Source organism: Culex quinquefasciatus, chromosome 1 (genome assembly GCF_015732765.1).
Source record: "Culex quinquefasciatus strain JHB chromosome 1, VPISU_Cqui_1.0_pri_paternal, whole genome shotgun sequence".
Lineage (NCBI taxonomy): Eukaryota > Metazoa > Arthropoda > Insecta > Diptera > Culicidae > Culex > Culex quinquefasciatus.
Genome location: NC_051861.1, coordinates 36,425,668 through 36,439,581, shown reverse-complemented (window position 1 = coordinate 36,439,581; position 13,914 = coordinate 36,425,668). Strand labels below are relative to the sequence as shown.

General features: G+C 38.1%; 1 protein-coding gene across 1 annotated transcript; it reads left to right on the top strand.

The window, feature by feature from the left end:
- Window positions 1-4,474: 4,474 nt before the first annotated feature.
- Window positions 4,475-4,864, top strand: LOC119769515 (the record flags this gene model as incomplete). The annotated part of the gene is made up of 2 exons (XM_038262279.1): window positions 4,475-4,522; window positions 4,805-4,864. Coding segments are annotated over 2 exons (108 nt in total), but the record flags the coding sequence as incomplete, so codon positions are not given.
- Window positions 4,865-13,914: the final 9,050 nt, after the last annotated feature.

Genomic DNA, 13,914 nt, shown 5'->3' with positions numbered 1-13,914 from the left:
ATTTTAGCTTTTAATCAATTTAATGAAAATTTGAGGTTAAGTAAATAAATCCAAATTTACTTACCAAACTGTTCTTCTGAAAATGCCCTCAAAACTAGCGTTTTTTTATTTCTGTTTCTATAACGTCTTAAACTTGTGCAACTTGAAACTTTTTTCCTGTTTTTTTTTCCACTTAAAGAGTTTTTAAATAATCCTATTTATCAATTTTTCGAAATAATAGTAAACTAACTTTTGAAATATTTAAAAATATGTGGAGTCGGAGTCGGAGCCAACCATTTTTTGAAAGCTGGAGTCGGAATCGGCTAGAATTGGTGGGCCGGAGTTGGAGTCGGAGTCGGCTAATCCCAGAAAGCCAGAGTCGGAGTCGGAGTCGGAGTCGCTTGTAATATGACCCGACTCCGTAGCCCTGCTTTTTGCAACGGTCTCACTTTTTTTCAAAGCTGTTTCACCCAGTCTCGAATTTTTTGAAGAGAAGAAACAACAGAAACGATTGAAAAAAGAAATAATAAAAAAGTGTGCGTTTGATAGAGAGCACTCAAACATTTTTTGTTTTCACTTGGTTCCATCCAGGATTCGAACCGAAGACCTGTGGATTGCGAATCCAACTGCCGACCAGCGACTACGGGGTCGACTGAGATTTTAGACAGCTGCCAAATTGAAAAACTGATTTTGCACAATGGCTTCGCTGTGCTAAAAAAGGCCTCCAAAATTTTCAGCCAGATAAAAACAAAATGCAAACAAATCGGATGGCCGAAATCTCAGCGAATTGCGCATTTGTAGTTAAGTGTGTGTTCCCATTTTGGATTGACATCCGTGTGTTTGGCCTACTCAAAAATTACTGAGTTACTGAAACTAGTGTTTGTTTAGTTTTAGTATGATAACTCTGCGGAAATTGAAAATTTGATGTACTTGAAACAATTCATTTTTAAGCCAAAAATTAAATTTTATAAATCGCCACAACTTCACCTCGGTAACGCCCATGACCCCCACCCGACAAGAAGCAAATCTCCATGTGCGGCGAGTCCTGGGTCTCCCACTCTGGAGACGGGCGCAGAGATAAACACACCAACCGCTGGCCGGTTGACGACGCCGTCCGAGAAGCCACCAGGACGAGATCCGTCAGGCAAAAGAAAGTGCGCTTTGACCGTGTCCGCTCGGTCGACTTTGGAGTCTCATTGGAAGGGCCTCATCCCGTTGGGAAGTTATGCCTCGGACTTTTGGAGTTGGGCGCTTCCTATAGGGGGAGGTGGGGGATATTTTTCCTGAACATGCATGTACATCACAACAAATAATATTTTTCCTCTTGCCTTTGATTCCGAGAGGGCAGTGGCGCGTGCGGCGGGTGGCCAGTTAGTAGCAGTAGCAGAAGTTTGAGGAAGATGTGCAACGGCGAAATGGACACCAGCAGGGGCGCTTACTTGACTTCGTCGTTCCGGAATGGTCGGAACCGAGGGTGGCGTCCGTTGCGAAAAGACGTCTACGGCGGCGACGATGATTATGTCCGAGGAGAAAACTCGGACGAAACTCCTGTAGATATGCTCCGTTTGCCGTTGCATGGTAAAATGACGAGAAAGGGTTAGATTGGTTGAATGTATTTTAGTCCGAGTGCCGCGGGATACCGTAACGGATGCTTTTGTTTGTTTTGGCTGAGAAAGTCGTTTTAAAAATGATAGCTTAGAAATACTTTAGGAGACCCGAAAATGAAAACAGAAACTGCAATACTGGAGGGTGCTGAAAATATGCAAGAAAAGCATTACATTTGAACAACTTGACGATTTGACGACTTGACGACTTGACGACTTGATGACTTGACGACTTGTTGACTTGACGACTTGATGAATTGCTGACTTGACGACTTGACGACTTGATGACTTGATGACTTGACGACTTGACGACTTGTTGACTTGACGACTTGACGACCTGACGACTTCAAGACTTGAGGACTTGGTGACTTGACGACTTGACGACTTGACGACTTGACGACATGAAGACTTGACGACTTGACGACTTGACGACTTGACGACTTGACGACTTGACGACTTGACGACTTGATGAATTGGTGACTTGACGACTTGACGACTTGGCTCTTCAAGACTTGATGACTTCAAGACTTGACGACTTCAAGACTTGACGACTTGACGACCTGACGACTTCAAGACTTGACGACTTGGTGACTTGACGACTTGGTGACTGGACGACTTGGTGACTTGACGACTTGACGACTTGGCGACTTGACGACTTGACGACTTGACGACTTGACGACTTGACGACTTGACGACTTGACGACTTGACGACTTGACGACTTGACGACTTCAAGACTTGACGACTTCATGACTTGACGATTTCAAGTCTTGACGACTTCAAGATTTGACCACTTCAAGACTTGACGACTTCAAGACTTGACGACTTCAAGACTTGACGACTTCAAGACTTGACGACTTGACGACTTCAAGTCTTGACGACTTCAAGTCTTGACGATTTCAAGGTTTGACGACTTCAAGACTTGACGACTTCAAGACTTGACGACTTCAAGACTTGACGACTTCAAGACTAAACGACTTCAAGTTTTGACGACTTCAAATCTTGACGACTTCAAGTCTTGACGACTTCAAGTCTTGACGACTTCAAGACTTGACGACTTCAAGACTTGACGACTTCAAGTCTTGACGAATTCAAGTCTTGACGACTTCAAGTCTTGACGACTTCAAGTCTTGACGACTTCAAGACTTGACGATTTAAAGATTTATCAATTTTCGCCATTTCTTGATCCCTTTCTAGTTATCTCACGCTCCTCGGGACATCCGTCCGTCTTGTCAACCGCACCGCGTCGCCTACTCGACCAACCCGATTCCAGCCTCCTTGGACCACCTCGAAACCCCGAACATCGTGCGATGGCGTGGCATTAATAAGAGTGACTCCGAGAGGCCTGGGCCACACACACATAAGGAAGCGGCGGCAGCGACGTCCTCCTTCTTTTCCCAGACGTTGCTGTCGGACAGTTGGTTGACGGTTTGGTCATTCGTTGCCCCAGTCTCCTCATCAAGGGGGTGGTGGGATTTGGTTGCGCGCGCTATTTCCACATAACAATCCCAAGAAGGATGATGCAAGGGGGTGGTCGTTTCTCCGTTGTAGAGTTTGCGGAAAAGTTGTGCAACGACTTGCAGGACGACGACGACGACGGTCAGAAAATTGGATGCAGATGAGCCATGGTGCGCGAGAAGCGCGACGACGACGGTCCGCGAAAGGATGTGTGGTCCCCGGGAAATCCACTACGAGTCCGTCCGTCCCACATGTCCAGTTTCGTAAATCGGTTTCGATGTGCTGTCTTCTTCACGACGACGTTTCGGACAGCGAGCACCGTTACGGGCAACGGTGCAGCGCTGGGGAGCTGGGATGAAGGAGGTACAATTTGTTCTGACTGTTCAGGACTCAACAATACCTCAGGTTATAACAACATTAGAGGCTGCTGTTTGATTGGAAAGTTTGTTTCTTCTCCTCCCTACAGACTCTTCAGTTCAGTCAGAGATGTCGCAGAGCTAGAGGAGGATGCTGGCCGGTGTTCTGGTCTGAATCCTCTTAGCTTAAAGGATATGGGTAAGATCGCGCGCTAGCACGTGGTGGTAAAGTGGTTCGAGCAGACGACGGGGAAATTGGTCAGCGTTGTCGTCTGAGCGACCTAAGAAGGGAGTGGGACAGCATCGTTTTTGAATTGGACTTTGTCTGCTGGCGGTTTTGTGTGCAGCTTTTTTGGAGGGTAAAGGAACATGAGCTGAGTTAAATTAAAGGGAGGAAATCTGAATAGTGTGCGATTGTACTAAAAACTAAAAACAATAGCAAAAAGCAAAAAGCAAAAAGCAAAAAGCAAAAAGCAAAAAGCAAAAAGCAAAAAGCAAAAAGCAAAAAGCAAAAAGCAAAAAGCAAAAAGCAAAAAGCAAAAGCAAAAAAAAAAAAAAAAAAAAAAAAAAAAAAAAAAAAAAAAAGCAAAAAGCAAAAAGCAAAAGCAAAAAGCAAAAGCAAAAAAAAAAAAGCAAAAAGCAAAAGCAAAAAGCAAAAAGCAAAAGCAAAAAGCAAAAACAAAAGCAAAAAGCAAAAAAAAAAAAAAAAAAAAGCAAAAACAAAAAGCAAAAGCAAAAGCAAAAAGCAAAAGCAAAAGCAAAAAGCAAAAGCAAAAAGCAAAAAAAAGCAAAAGCAAAAGCAAAAAGCAAAAAAAAGCAAAAAAAAAAAGCAAAAGCAAAAAGCAAAAAAAAGCAAAAAAAAAAAAAAGCAAAAAGCAAAAAGCAAAAGCAAAAGCAAAAGCAAAAGCAAAAAGCAAAAAGCAAAAGCAAAAAGCAAAAGCAAAAAAAAAAGCAAAAAGCAAAAAAAAAGCAAAAAAAAAAAAAAAAAAGCAAAAAGCAAAAAGCAAAAGCAAAAGCAAAAAGCAAAAAGCAAAAAAAAAAGCAAAAAGCAAAAGCAAAAAGCAAAAAGCAAAAGCAAAAAGCAAAAAGCAAAAAGCAAAAAGCAAAAAGCAAAAGCAAAAAAAAAAAAAAAGCAAAAAGCAAAAGCAAAAGCAAAAGCAAAAAGCAAAAGCAAAAAGCAAAAAGCAAAAAGCAAAAGCAAAAGCTAAAGCAAAAGCAAAAGCAAAAAGCTAAAAGCAAAAAGCAAAAAGCAAAAGCAAAAGCAAAAAAAAAGCAAAAGCAAAAGCAAAAAGCAAAAAAAAAAAAAAAAAAAAGCAAAAAGCAAAAAGCAAAAGCAAAAAGCAAAAAAAAAAAAAAAAAAGCAAAAAGCAAAAAGCAAAAGCAAAAGCAAAAAAAAAAAAAAAAGCAAAAAGCAAAAGCAAAAAGCAAAAAAAAAAAGCAAAAGCAAAAGCAAAAGCAAAAAGCAAAAGCAAAAAGCAAAAGCAAAAACAAAAAGCAAAAGCAAAAGCAAAAGCAAAAAGCAAAAGCAAAAGCAAAAGCAAAAGCAAAAGCAAAAGCAAAAGCAAAAAAAAAAAAACAAAAAGCAAAAAGCAAAAGCAAAAAGCAAAAGCAAAAAGCAAAAAGCAAAAAAAAGCAAAAGCAAAAAGCAAAAGCAAAAAGCAAAAAGCAAAAAGCAAAAAGCAAAAGCAAAAAGCAAAAGCAAAAAAAAAAGCAAAAGCAAAAGCAAAAGCAAAAAGCAAAAAGCAAAAGCAAAAGCAAAAAAAAAAAAAAGCAAAAAAAAAAGCAAAAAGCAAAAAGCAAAAGCAAAAGCAAAAGCAAAAAAAAAGCAAAAAGCAAAAGCAAAAAAAAAGCAAAAGCAAAAGCAAAAGCAAAAAGCAAAAAGCAAAAAAAAGCAAAAAGCAAAAAAAAAAAAGCAAAAAGCAAAAAAAAAAAAGCAAAAAAAAAAAAAAAAGCAAAAGCAAAAAAAAAAAAGCAAAAAGCAAAAAAAAAAGCAAAAAGCAAAAAGCAAAAAAAAAAAAGCAAAAAAAACAAAAAAAAAAAAAAGCAAAAAGCAAAAGCAAAAAGCAAAGCAAAAGCAAAAAAAAAAGCAAAAGCAAAAAGCAAAAAAAAAAAAAAAGCAAAAAGCAAAAAGCAAAAAAAAAAAGCAAAAAAAAAAAGCAAAAAGCAAAAGCAAAAAGCAAAAGCAAAAGCAAAAGCAAAAAAAAAAAAAAGCAAAAAGCAAAAGCAAAAAGCAAAAGCAAAAAAAAAAAGCAAAAGCAAAAAAAAAAGCAAAAGCAAAAAAAAAAAAAAAAAAGCAAAAGCAAAAAGCAAAAAGCAAAAAGCAAAAAAAAGCAAAAAGCAAAAAAAAAAAAAGCAAAAAGCAAAAGCAAAAAGCAAAAAGCAAAAAGCAAAAAGCAAAAAGCAAAAAGCAAAAAGCAAAAAGCAAAAAGCAAAAAGCAAAAAGCAAAAAGGAAAAAGCAAAAAAACAAGAAAGAGCAAGAAAGAGCAAGAAAGAGCAAGAAAGAGCAAGAAAGAGCAAAAAAGAGCAAGAAAGCAAGAAAACCTGAAAGCTAGCAAGCAAGAAAACAAGAAAGCAAGAAAGCAAGAAAGCAAGAAAGCAAGAAAGCAAGAAAGCAAGAAAGCAAGAAAGCAAGAAAGCAAGAAAGCAAGAAAGCAAGAAAGCAAGAAAGCAAGAAAGCAAGAAAGCAAGAAAGCAAGAAAGCAAGAAAGCAAGAAAGCAAGAAAGCAAGAAAGCAAGAAAGCAAGAAAGCAAGAAAGCAAGAAAGCGAGAAAGCGAGAAAGCAAGAAAGCAAGAAAGTAAGAAAGCAAGAAAGCAAGAAAGCAAGAAAGCAAGAAAGCAAGAAAGCGAGAAAGTAAGACAGTAAGAAAGCAAGAAAGCAAGAAAGCAAAGAATAAGCGAGTCAGTTACAGATTGTGCAGAATGCGTTCATCCTGGAAACTAAACTTCCAGCGAAATCCAAACATCACCATGGACTTGCAACTTGCACTCGTATCCTGCGGCCACCGCCATGGAGACGCAGGATTCCCTACAGTTTTGTATTTTCCAGCTACTCTTAAAATAACCTTCTTCTGCAGGCTAACTTTTGTGCGGTTCCCAAACCTCAAACTCCCCCCCACTCCAATGCTGCTGCTCATATGCAAACGTGTACCCCATCGTTGGTCATCCGGCAAAGAAGCGCCCAGCATCCCAGCAAGAAGGCAAATGGATTTTTAGTCCTGCTGCTGCTGGGCAGTCGGTTCTCTTCTTCTGCTAAGGATATGCACCAGAAGCTAGTTTCGCGTCACATTCCTACCTTTGGTCGTCGGGTTCCGGGTGTTCCCGTGTGGTCGATCTCAGATTTGAAGGCAGTGTTGGAAGATTTTGGGAAATTTTGACTATTTATTGAAAAAGTTCGTTCTAAAATTTCTCATCTCTGCCATCGCTGAGGTTGTGAGGCCACCTTCCTTCTTCATCTTGGGTCCAGTTACCACCCCCTGACCACTCTGGCCACCCTCCTGCAAGTTTTCGGTTTTTGTCTTTATGTATTATATTTTAATATAAAATCTAGGAAGGAAAATGAGAAAATATACATGCACACACACACGGCGTTGGTCATCGTATGGGCAAGGCTGGCCGGGGCCAAAGACGTCTATCTTACGAGGAAGGGGGCCCAGTGCGAAAAGGCACCGGGACGACTCGAGGGAAGGAGGGTGGTTCCGGCTGACCAGCACTAGAAAACTGCTGCTGGCAGGAATGGGCACACTACACACTGATGGGCAGCGGGTGATGGTGCGCCTGAGAGAAAACTAGGATAGAGTGGAGAATGTTTAAACTAGTTAGAAATTATTGGCACTTTTATAGAGAAATATTTTATGTTTACAAAATTGTACATGCATTGCGTAATATTTCCAATTGACATGTATCCCAAGCAACACACTTTGACAGATAAACGTATTTCCTAACTGGTTGTATAACCGATCGGCCTTTTTTCTGTTGTATAACTTGTCAGAACAAGATGCAAGTTATTAGAGTTAGTTGTACAAATGTAATTGACAACACTGTGCTAGCCAACAAGAGATTCAACAAAAAAAAAAATGTTTAAAGAAACTGTTTTTTTCTCTCCAAGATTATTTGTTTTTTACAAAATAATGACTGCACTTTCTGAAAACAATAAAACTCATGCTTAATAATGTTTAATGAATGGTCTGATAACTTTTTTTGTGAAAATATCAGTTAACATCCCACAATCGTGGAACAGGCAATTTGGAGGCAGTGATTTGCAGCTGAGCAGTTCTCTCAGATTTCGATCATTCCATTTTTTTTGTATTTTTTAATCCAACTGAAACTTTTTTGGTGCCTTCGGTATGCTCAAAGAAGCAATTTTGCATAATTAAATTCTCCATATAATTTTCCATACACATTTGGCAGCTGTCCATACAAAAATGATTTATGAAAATTCAAAAATCTGTATCTTTTAAAGGAAATTTTTGATCGATTTGGTGTCTTCGGCAAAGTTGTAGGTATGGATATGGACTAAACTGAAAAAAAATGATACAAGATAAAAAAAAAATGTTACTTTTTATTTAACTTTTTGTCACTAAAACTTGATTTGCAAAAAAACACTATTTTTAATTTTTTTCATTTTTTGTAATGTTTTAGAGGACATCAAATGCCAACTTTTCAGAAATTTCCAGGTGTGCAAAAAATCTTTGACCAAGTTATAAATTTTTTAATCACTGATTTTTTCAAAAAATCGAAATATAGGGGAAATATATCCTTTCTCAGCCAATTTCTATTATCGGCCTATCAGCACTTTGGTCATGAATTACAGCTTTCATAAAAAGTTTTTGACTGTTTCGAAGTAACAAATAGCTCAAGTAAAAGTGAGCAAGCAACTCTCCATTGTTGATAAATCAAAAAATGTTGATTTAATAGCCGAAAACTGCAAAAGTGATTAGAATTGATCGAACGGCTTAGGGTGATTAAAATGGGTATATTTCTCCTAGGTCGTAAAAATTTTTCAACTTCATTTTTCGATGTAAAATCAAATTTACAATCAAAAAGTACTTCAGTGAAATTTTGATAAAGTGCACCGTTTTCAAGTTTAATCCATTTTTAGGTGACTTTTTTGAAAATAGTCGCAGTTTTTAATTTTTTCAAATTAGTGCACATGTTTGCCACCTTTTAAAAAAAATATTTTTGAAAAGCTGAGAAAATTCTCTATATTTTGCTTTTTTGAATTTTGTTGATACGACCCTGCTGAGATATTGCCATGCAAGTGTTTAGAAACAGAAAAAAATGATGTTTTCTAAGTCTCACCCTAACAGCCCACTATTTTCTAATGTCGATATCTCAGCAACTAATGGTCCGATTTACAATGTGAAAATATGAAACATTCGTGAAATTTTCCGATCTCTTCGAAAAAAATCTTTTATTTTTTTTTAAACCAAGACAAACATTTCAAAAGGGCGTAATATTGAAGTTTTTGCCCTTTTAAAATGTTAGTCTTGATTTAAAATTATTGAAATTTTTGAAAAGTTGGCATTTCAAATGTCCTCTAAAACCTATCAAAAAATAACAAAAAATTAAAAATAGTGTTTTTTTTTTTGCAAATCAAGTTTTAGTGACAAAAAGTTAAATAAAAAATCACCAAAAATTGTTTTACCGTGTATCATTTTTATCAGTGTAGTCCATATCCATACCTACAATTTTGCCGAATACATCAAAACGATCAAAAAATTCCTTCAAAAGATACAGATTTTTGAATTTTCATAAATCATTTTTGTATGGACAGCTGCCAAATTTGTATGGAAAATTATATGGAGAATCTAATGATGCAAAATGGCTTTTTTGGGCATACCGGATTAAAAAATGCAAACATTAAAATTACAAAAAAAAGACCGATTTCGTAGAGAATTGCTTAGCTCTGGACAAAATAGTCTTGAAAGGCAGGTTTTTGCTTGAAAAGTTCTACTTTTACTAGTGAAATAGCAAGAGAATGTCCAAATAAAGGTCCAGAAAATAGCAGGATCGACAGAAAAGTTGCATTTTGCATCCTATTGACAAATTACCTCAAAAGTGTTCTGATGTTGTGGGTGTTCCGAATATGCTGCTGTCAGCTTTGTTATACAGCAGTGAGCTAAAGAACTTGACTCAAACAGTGACTGGAATTTAAATCAAAGTTTTAAATATTTGTTTGTTTCGTGAAAGTTTTATAACTCCATTATATAACTTTGTTATAACAAACCGTTTCAACTGTCATTTCGATAACTGTACCCAAGTAGCACACTTTATTCGTTAAGAGATTTCCGAACTGCTTGTTGAACTCGTTTACTATGTTTTCCCAACGTCCCTGAGGACTCTTGAACGCTGGAAAAAGCGCACGTTTTTCTGTTGTTGAACATCTCTTTATCCGTCAGAAATGTGCGTGGTTTAAGTTAGTTTTGCAAATGCAAATCATCCTTGCATAGAGAACGTTTGATAAACATGTCATAAGAACTCTTGACTATAAGATTCTGAACCGGGTTGGAAAACGTCGTTAGAACCGTTTAACAACATTCTGTCTTTCAGATTCAGGAGGGTGTTAGGCAAACGTTTTGAGAACCGTCCAAGAACATATCGTGGCAGACAAGAAATTTACAGAGGCTTTTCATAATATACGTCCCAAGTATTCGCTCTAAATATATTTTTCTTTATTTTAAACTGTATTTGTGAGTAATGTCACTTTACGATACTTTAACTACTAGTTTTGTGATTTATCAGTTTTGACAGGGATACGATGAATAATAAAAATATCTACCAAAAAAATCATTCAATTTCATTATTATGCTTTTGGAGACATTTTTTATCAATTTTTGAGTACTAATCAACATCGCTTGCAGCTATATACTCTGCTGCTGGTTCCCCCGGTGGCTGCATTTTCAGTTTTCCTTTTTGATGAAGAATCCTCACGGCAAGTATCGAACCCTCGATCACTCCAAATGTCAAGTCCGGGCGCGCGTCTGTTTCTTTCCACGAGGGGTTATGTTGAATGAGCAGGCCTAAACGTCAATTAGAAGTCTGCGGTCATCTAGTTTTTACCAAGTTCACTAATAGTTTGCTAAAACTTCTCTTGAACATAAGCTGTTTCTATTTTTCGAACTATCTGTGCTTGTTTCGTCAACATGTTCTTTCTCGGTTTTTAAAACACGAAGGCAAACTACACAAACAACTTGTTTACGAGAAATCCCAGCCGAAGCCAAAGGTCAAATCTACTATGTTATCATGTTTAGCAAACTGAAATGAAACATCATGTCTGCAAATGTTTGCAGTTCTACAAGCATGTTACATTTAAGTCTGAATAAACTTCAAAATGAACTTTTCGTAATCCGTTGCTATATTTGGCATTTATGTTACACAACCATGAAAGCATCTTGACATATCTGCATTTTGACGTTTAATTACAGCTCAAAAAGAGCGTTTTCAACTGATATTAAGTGATAGATACCTCAATTGGAGGTGAGCAAGCAAGTTTCCACCAATTGAATGGAGTTAGTGCTTAACCTCCCAAACATGTGAGAATTTTCCCTATGTTGTGTGTTAAAGTTGGAAAAGAGTAAAGTTGACTGTTTTTTAACACTCGTGTGACGCAAAACTAGAGCGTCCAATTTCCCGTCCCGGGAAAAAAATTCTCGGGAATTCCCGGGATTTCCCAACTAAAAGTATTTCCCGTTTCTCCGGAAATTTGTAAATTTCCCGGGAATTCCTGACATTCAAGCGGAATACCTAGTTCTAAAGAAATTACAATTTCAAGTAAAAGAATTATGGAGCATTGGTGCAACTACAGGTGTTAGAGGGTTAAATGTGAAAAAATAGAAGACTTTTTGTGGAATGATGTTAATTTACCGTATAAGAAGGCTCTTTGTCTGTGGTGGCAACAAGTTTGTTGTGAAGTGTGCTCCGAATTTTTGATTGAATTGGTGGTGAATTTTGCTACGGATTGAGAAAAAACTTTCAAGATCTGTTAAAGAAGAAGTTTTGCTAGCAAGGAAAAGTTTAATTTAAATAAAAATTAAGTGATATGCGTAGAAAATTGTAAAAATAATGTTGGCTTGTGATAAATGTTTTAGTTGCCATGACAGGAAAAGCAAGCCAGTTTGATGATAGCGGTACGCAGAGCCATAGATCGAAGACAGTGGTACGCGAGTGCTACGTTTCTTGAGGGCTAAATTGTCAAACGAGTGATCGTGATGTTTACATTTGTTTTACACATTTCAAATATTGCTGTTTCGTTGCGTTAAAGTTAAAAAATCACTGCACGTGTATACGAACGAACGAACTCTGCCAATCGCTGCCTCTAAATGCTTATTGAATTTGTGAAAATGAAAAAAAAACTGGTAAAAAGTGGTTTTGACAAGATAGAGGAAAAGGAAAATGTGGAGTCTTTGTTGCTTGTTTTTTGCTTTGCTTAACTTGATGATACAAATTTGAAAATGTAGTTTTATTATGTTTCAACGAGAAGAGCTCAGGGACGTTTTGGAGTGCTGATTAGTTCCGGCACTCCAATGATGATTTTTTGGGGCTCAAGAAGGAAGTGACGAAAACGCGACAAGACGAGGAACTGGAGGAATGAAAAGAACTGGTTTCTGGTGACAAATTCTGCGTTGTTTTTTTTTGTTTACATGATCTAGTTAAGAAAAAAAATCACTGTAAGATGTGAAATCTGGTATTTTATATGTTTTCTATCAACCGACAAAGAGGCAGGGTAAGAGGAGCTGATTATGTTCGGGAACTACATCTTTAAAAGAAGTCAGCTGAAATTTGTTGAGATCCATCCGAAACACAAATTTAAAAATCTGCTTACTAAATACGTGCTGGGTCTTTGTCCATTTAACAAACATACGGAAGTTCTAAATAACGTTTGAATCCGATTGATGCAAACGTTCTTCAGGGCTGGGCTTGTCGATTCAAGCTGAGGTACCTCGCGCACGGCTAGCCTGCGTAGAAATGGGTCACCGAAGCTCGGCAGAGCTAACACTTTCCTTTGTGAATTCGTTGGTACATCGAATAATGAAGTTGTAAAAATTTTGCGACCAGTATTTCGATTTTTTGAAAAAATCTGTATTGATTCAAAAAATTATAACTCGGTTAAAGATTTTTTGCCCGTTCTGGAAATTTCTGATAAGTTGGCATTTGATGTCCTCTAAAACATATGAAAAAATACAAAACATATGAAAAAATACAAAAAAATAAAATTAGTGTTTTTATGCCTATCAAGTTTTAGTGATAGCAAGTAAAAAATAAATCAAAATAAATTAAAAGTTACCAATTTTTTTACCGTGTATCATTTTTTCAGTGTAGTCCTTATCCATACCTACAACTTTGCCGAAGACACCAAATCGACCAAAAAATTCCTTCAAAAGATACAGATTTTTGAATTTTCATACATCGTTTTTGTATGGACAAACGAATGATGCAAAATGGCTTCTTTGGACATACCGAAGGCACCAAAAAAGTTTCAGCTGGATTAAAAAATACAAAAAAAAAATCTAATGACCGCAATCTCAGAGAACTGCTCCACTACTGATGGTAGCACTGAAAAATCTTCTCCACCAAACTGTTTCCTCGCCAGCGCGAACCTCTTGGCCCATCTCGGCTCCAAGATCGTACCCGTGCACGACGGAGGATGATGGAATGAGGCGTCGGTTGCGTTTCGAAAACGAACCTGCCGGTGGAGACGCCGGGTTTTGCAAGCGTTAAGAAGTGTACGTTACTCGAGCTGGGTGGTCCTCACTCCTCCAAACAAAGGTTCCTGTGCGCTGACCATTGCATTAGAGATTGCGTGTGACGCTCGCAGTGCAAGAGTTGGGAGTTGGTGTTGGGGGGAGGTACCGCTCCGACCACGTTTCGTTTCGAAAGTTGGACGCCAGGACGACGATGATGATGTTGATTGTGATGGCGGGAGGTTGGTCTTGGACTTGGAATGAGGGGACGGCTAGATGCAATTTTAGCGCTTGAGAATATTTTCTAGAACACAGAAGGACCCTTGTCCAGCAAACCGGAATGCATTAGGCTTTGAGTGATGTAGCGGTGGCAGAGTGGAGAGGCTGAAACGTTCGTTGGTTTGGAAGACGTCGTCGTCGTCGTTCTGGGAGAACCGGATCGGATAAGGAAGACCTATGGCAACCGGCATCATCGCATGTGAGACGAGAGAAGCATCGGACTCGGACGTCGACGTAAATCCTGGAATGAGCTGGCCAACACCCCTCCGTGAACCTCCAACAATGTTCCGATTTCGGGATCCAAACCACCACCACCACCATCATCGACTGGTGAAATTTGTGCGAGAAGATGCCATATTTGGCCAATCTCATCAAGATAAAGCAGAGAGAAAACGTCCAAAGAATCTACGTTATCCTCTAAGATTAGTTTTCGGCCAAAAGTTCTTTCCCCGACCCGGGTGCGGAATGATTGATGAGGAGTTGCAGGTCCACACTTCCGAGGGGGGGGGAATGGTCTTTTCATCGATCGGTTTCGCTTATCGGGTATTGGATGCAGTTT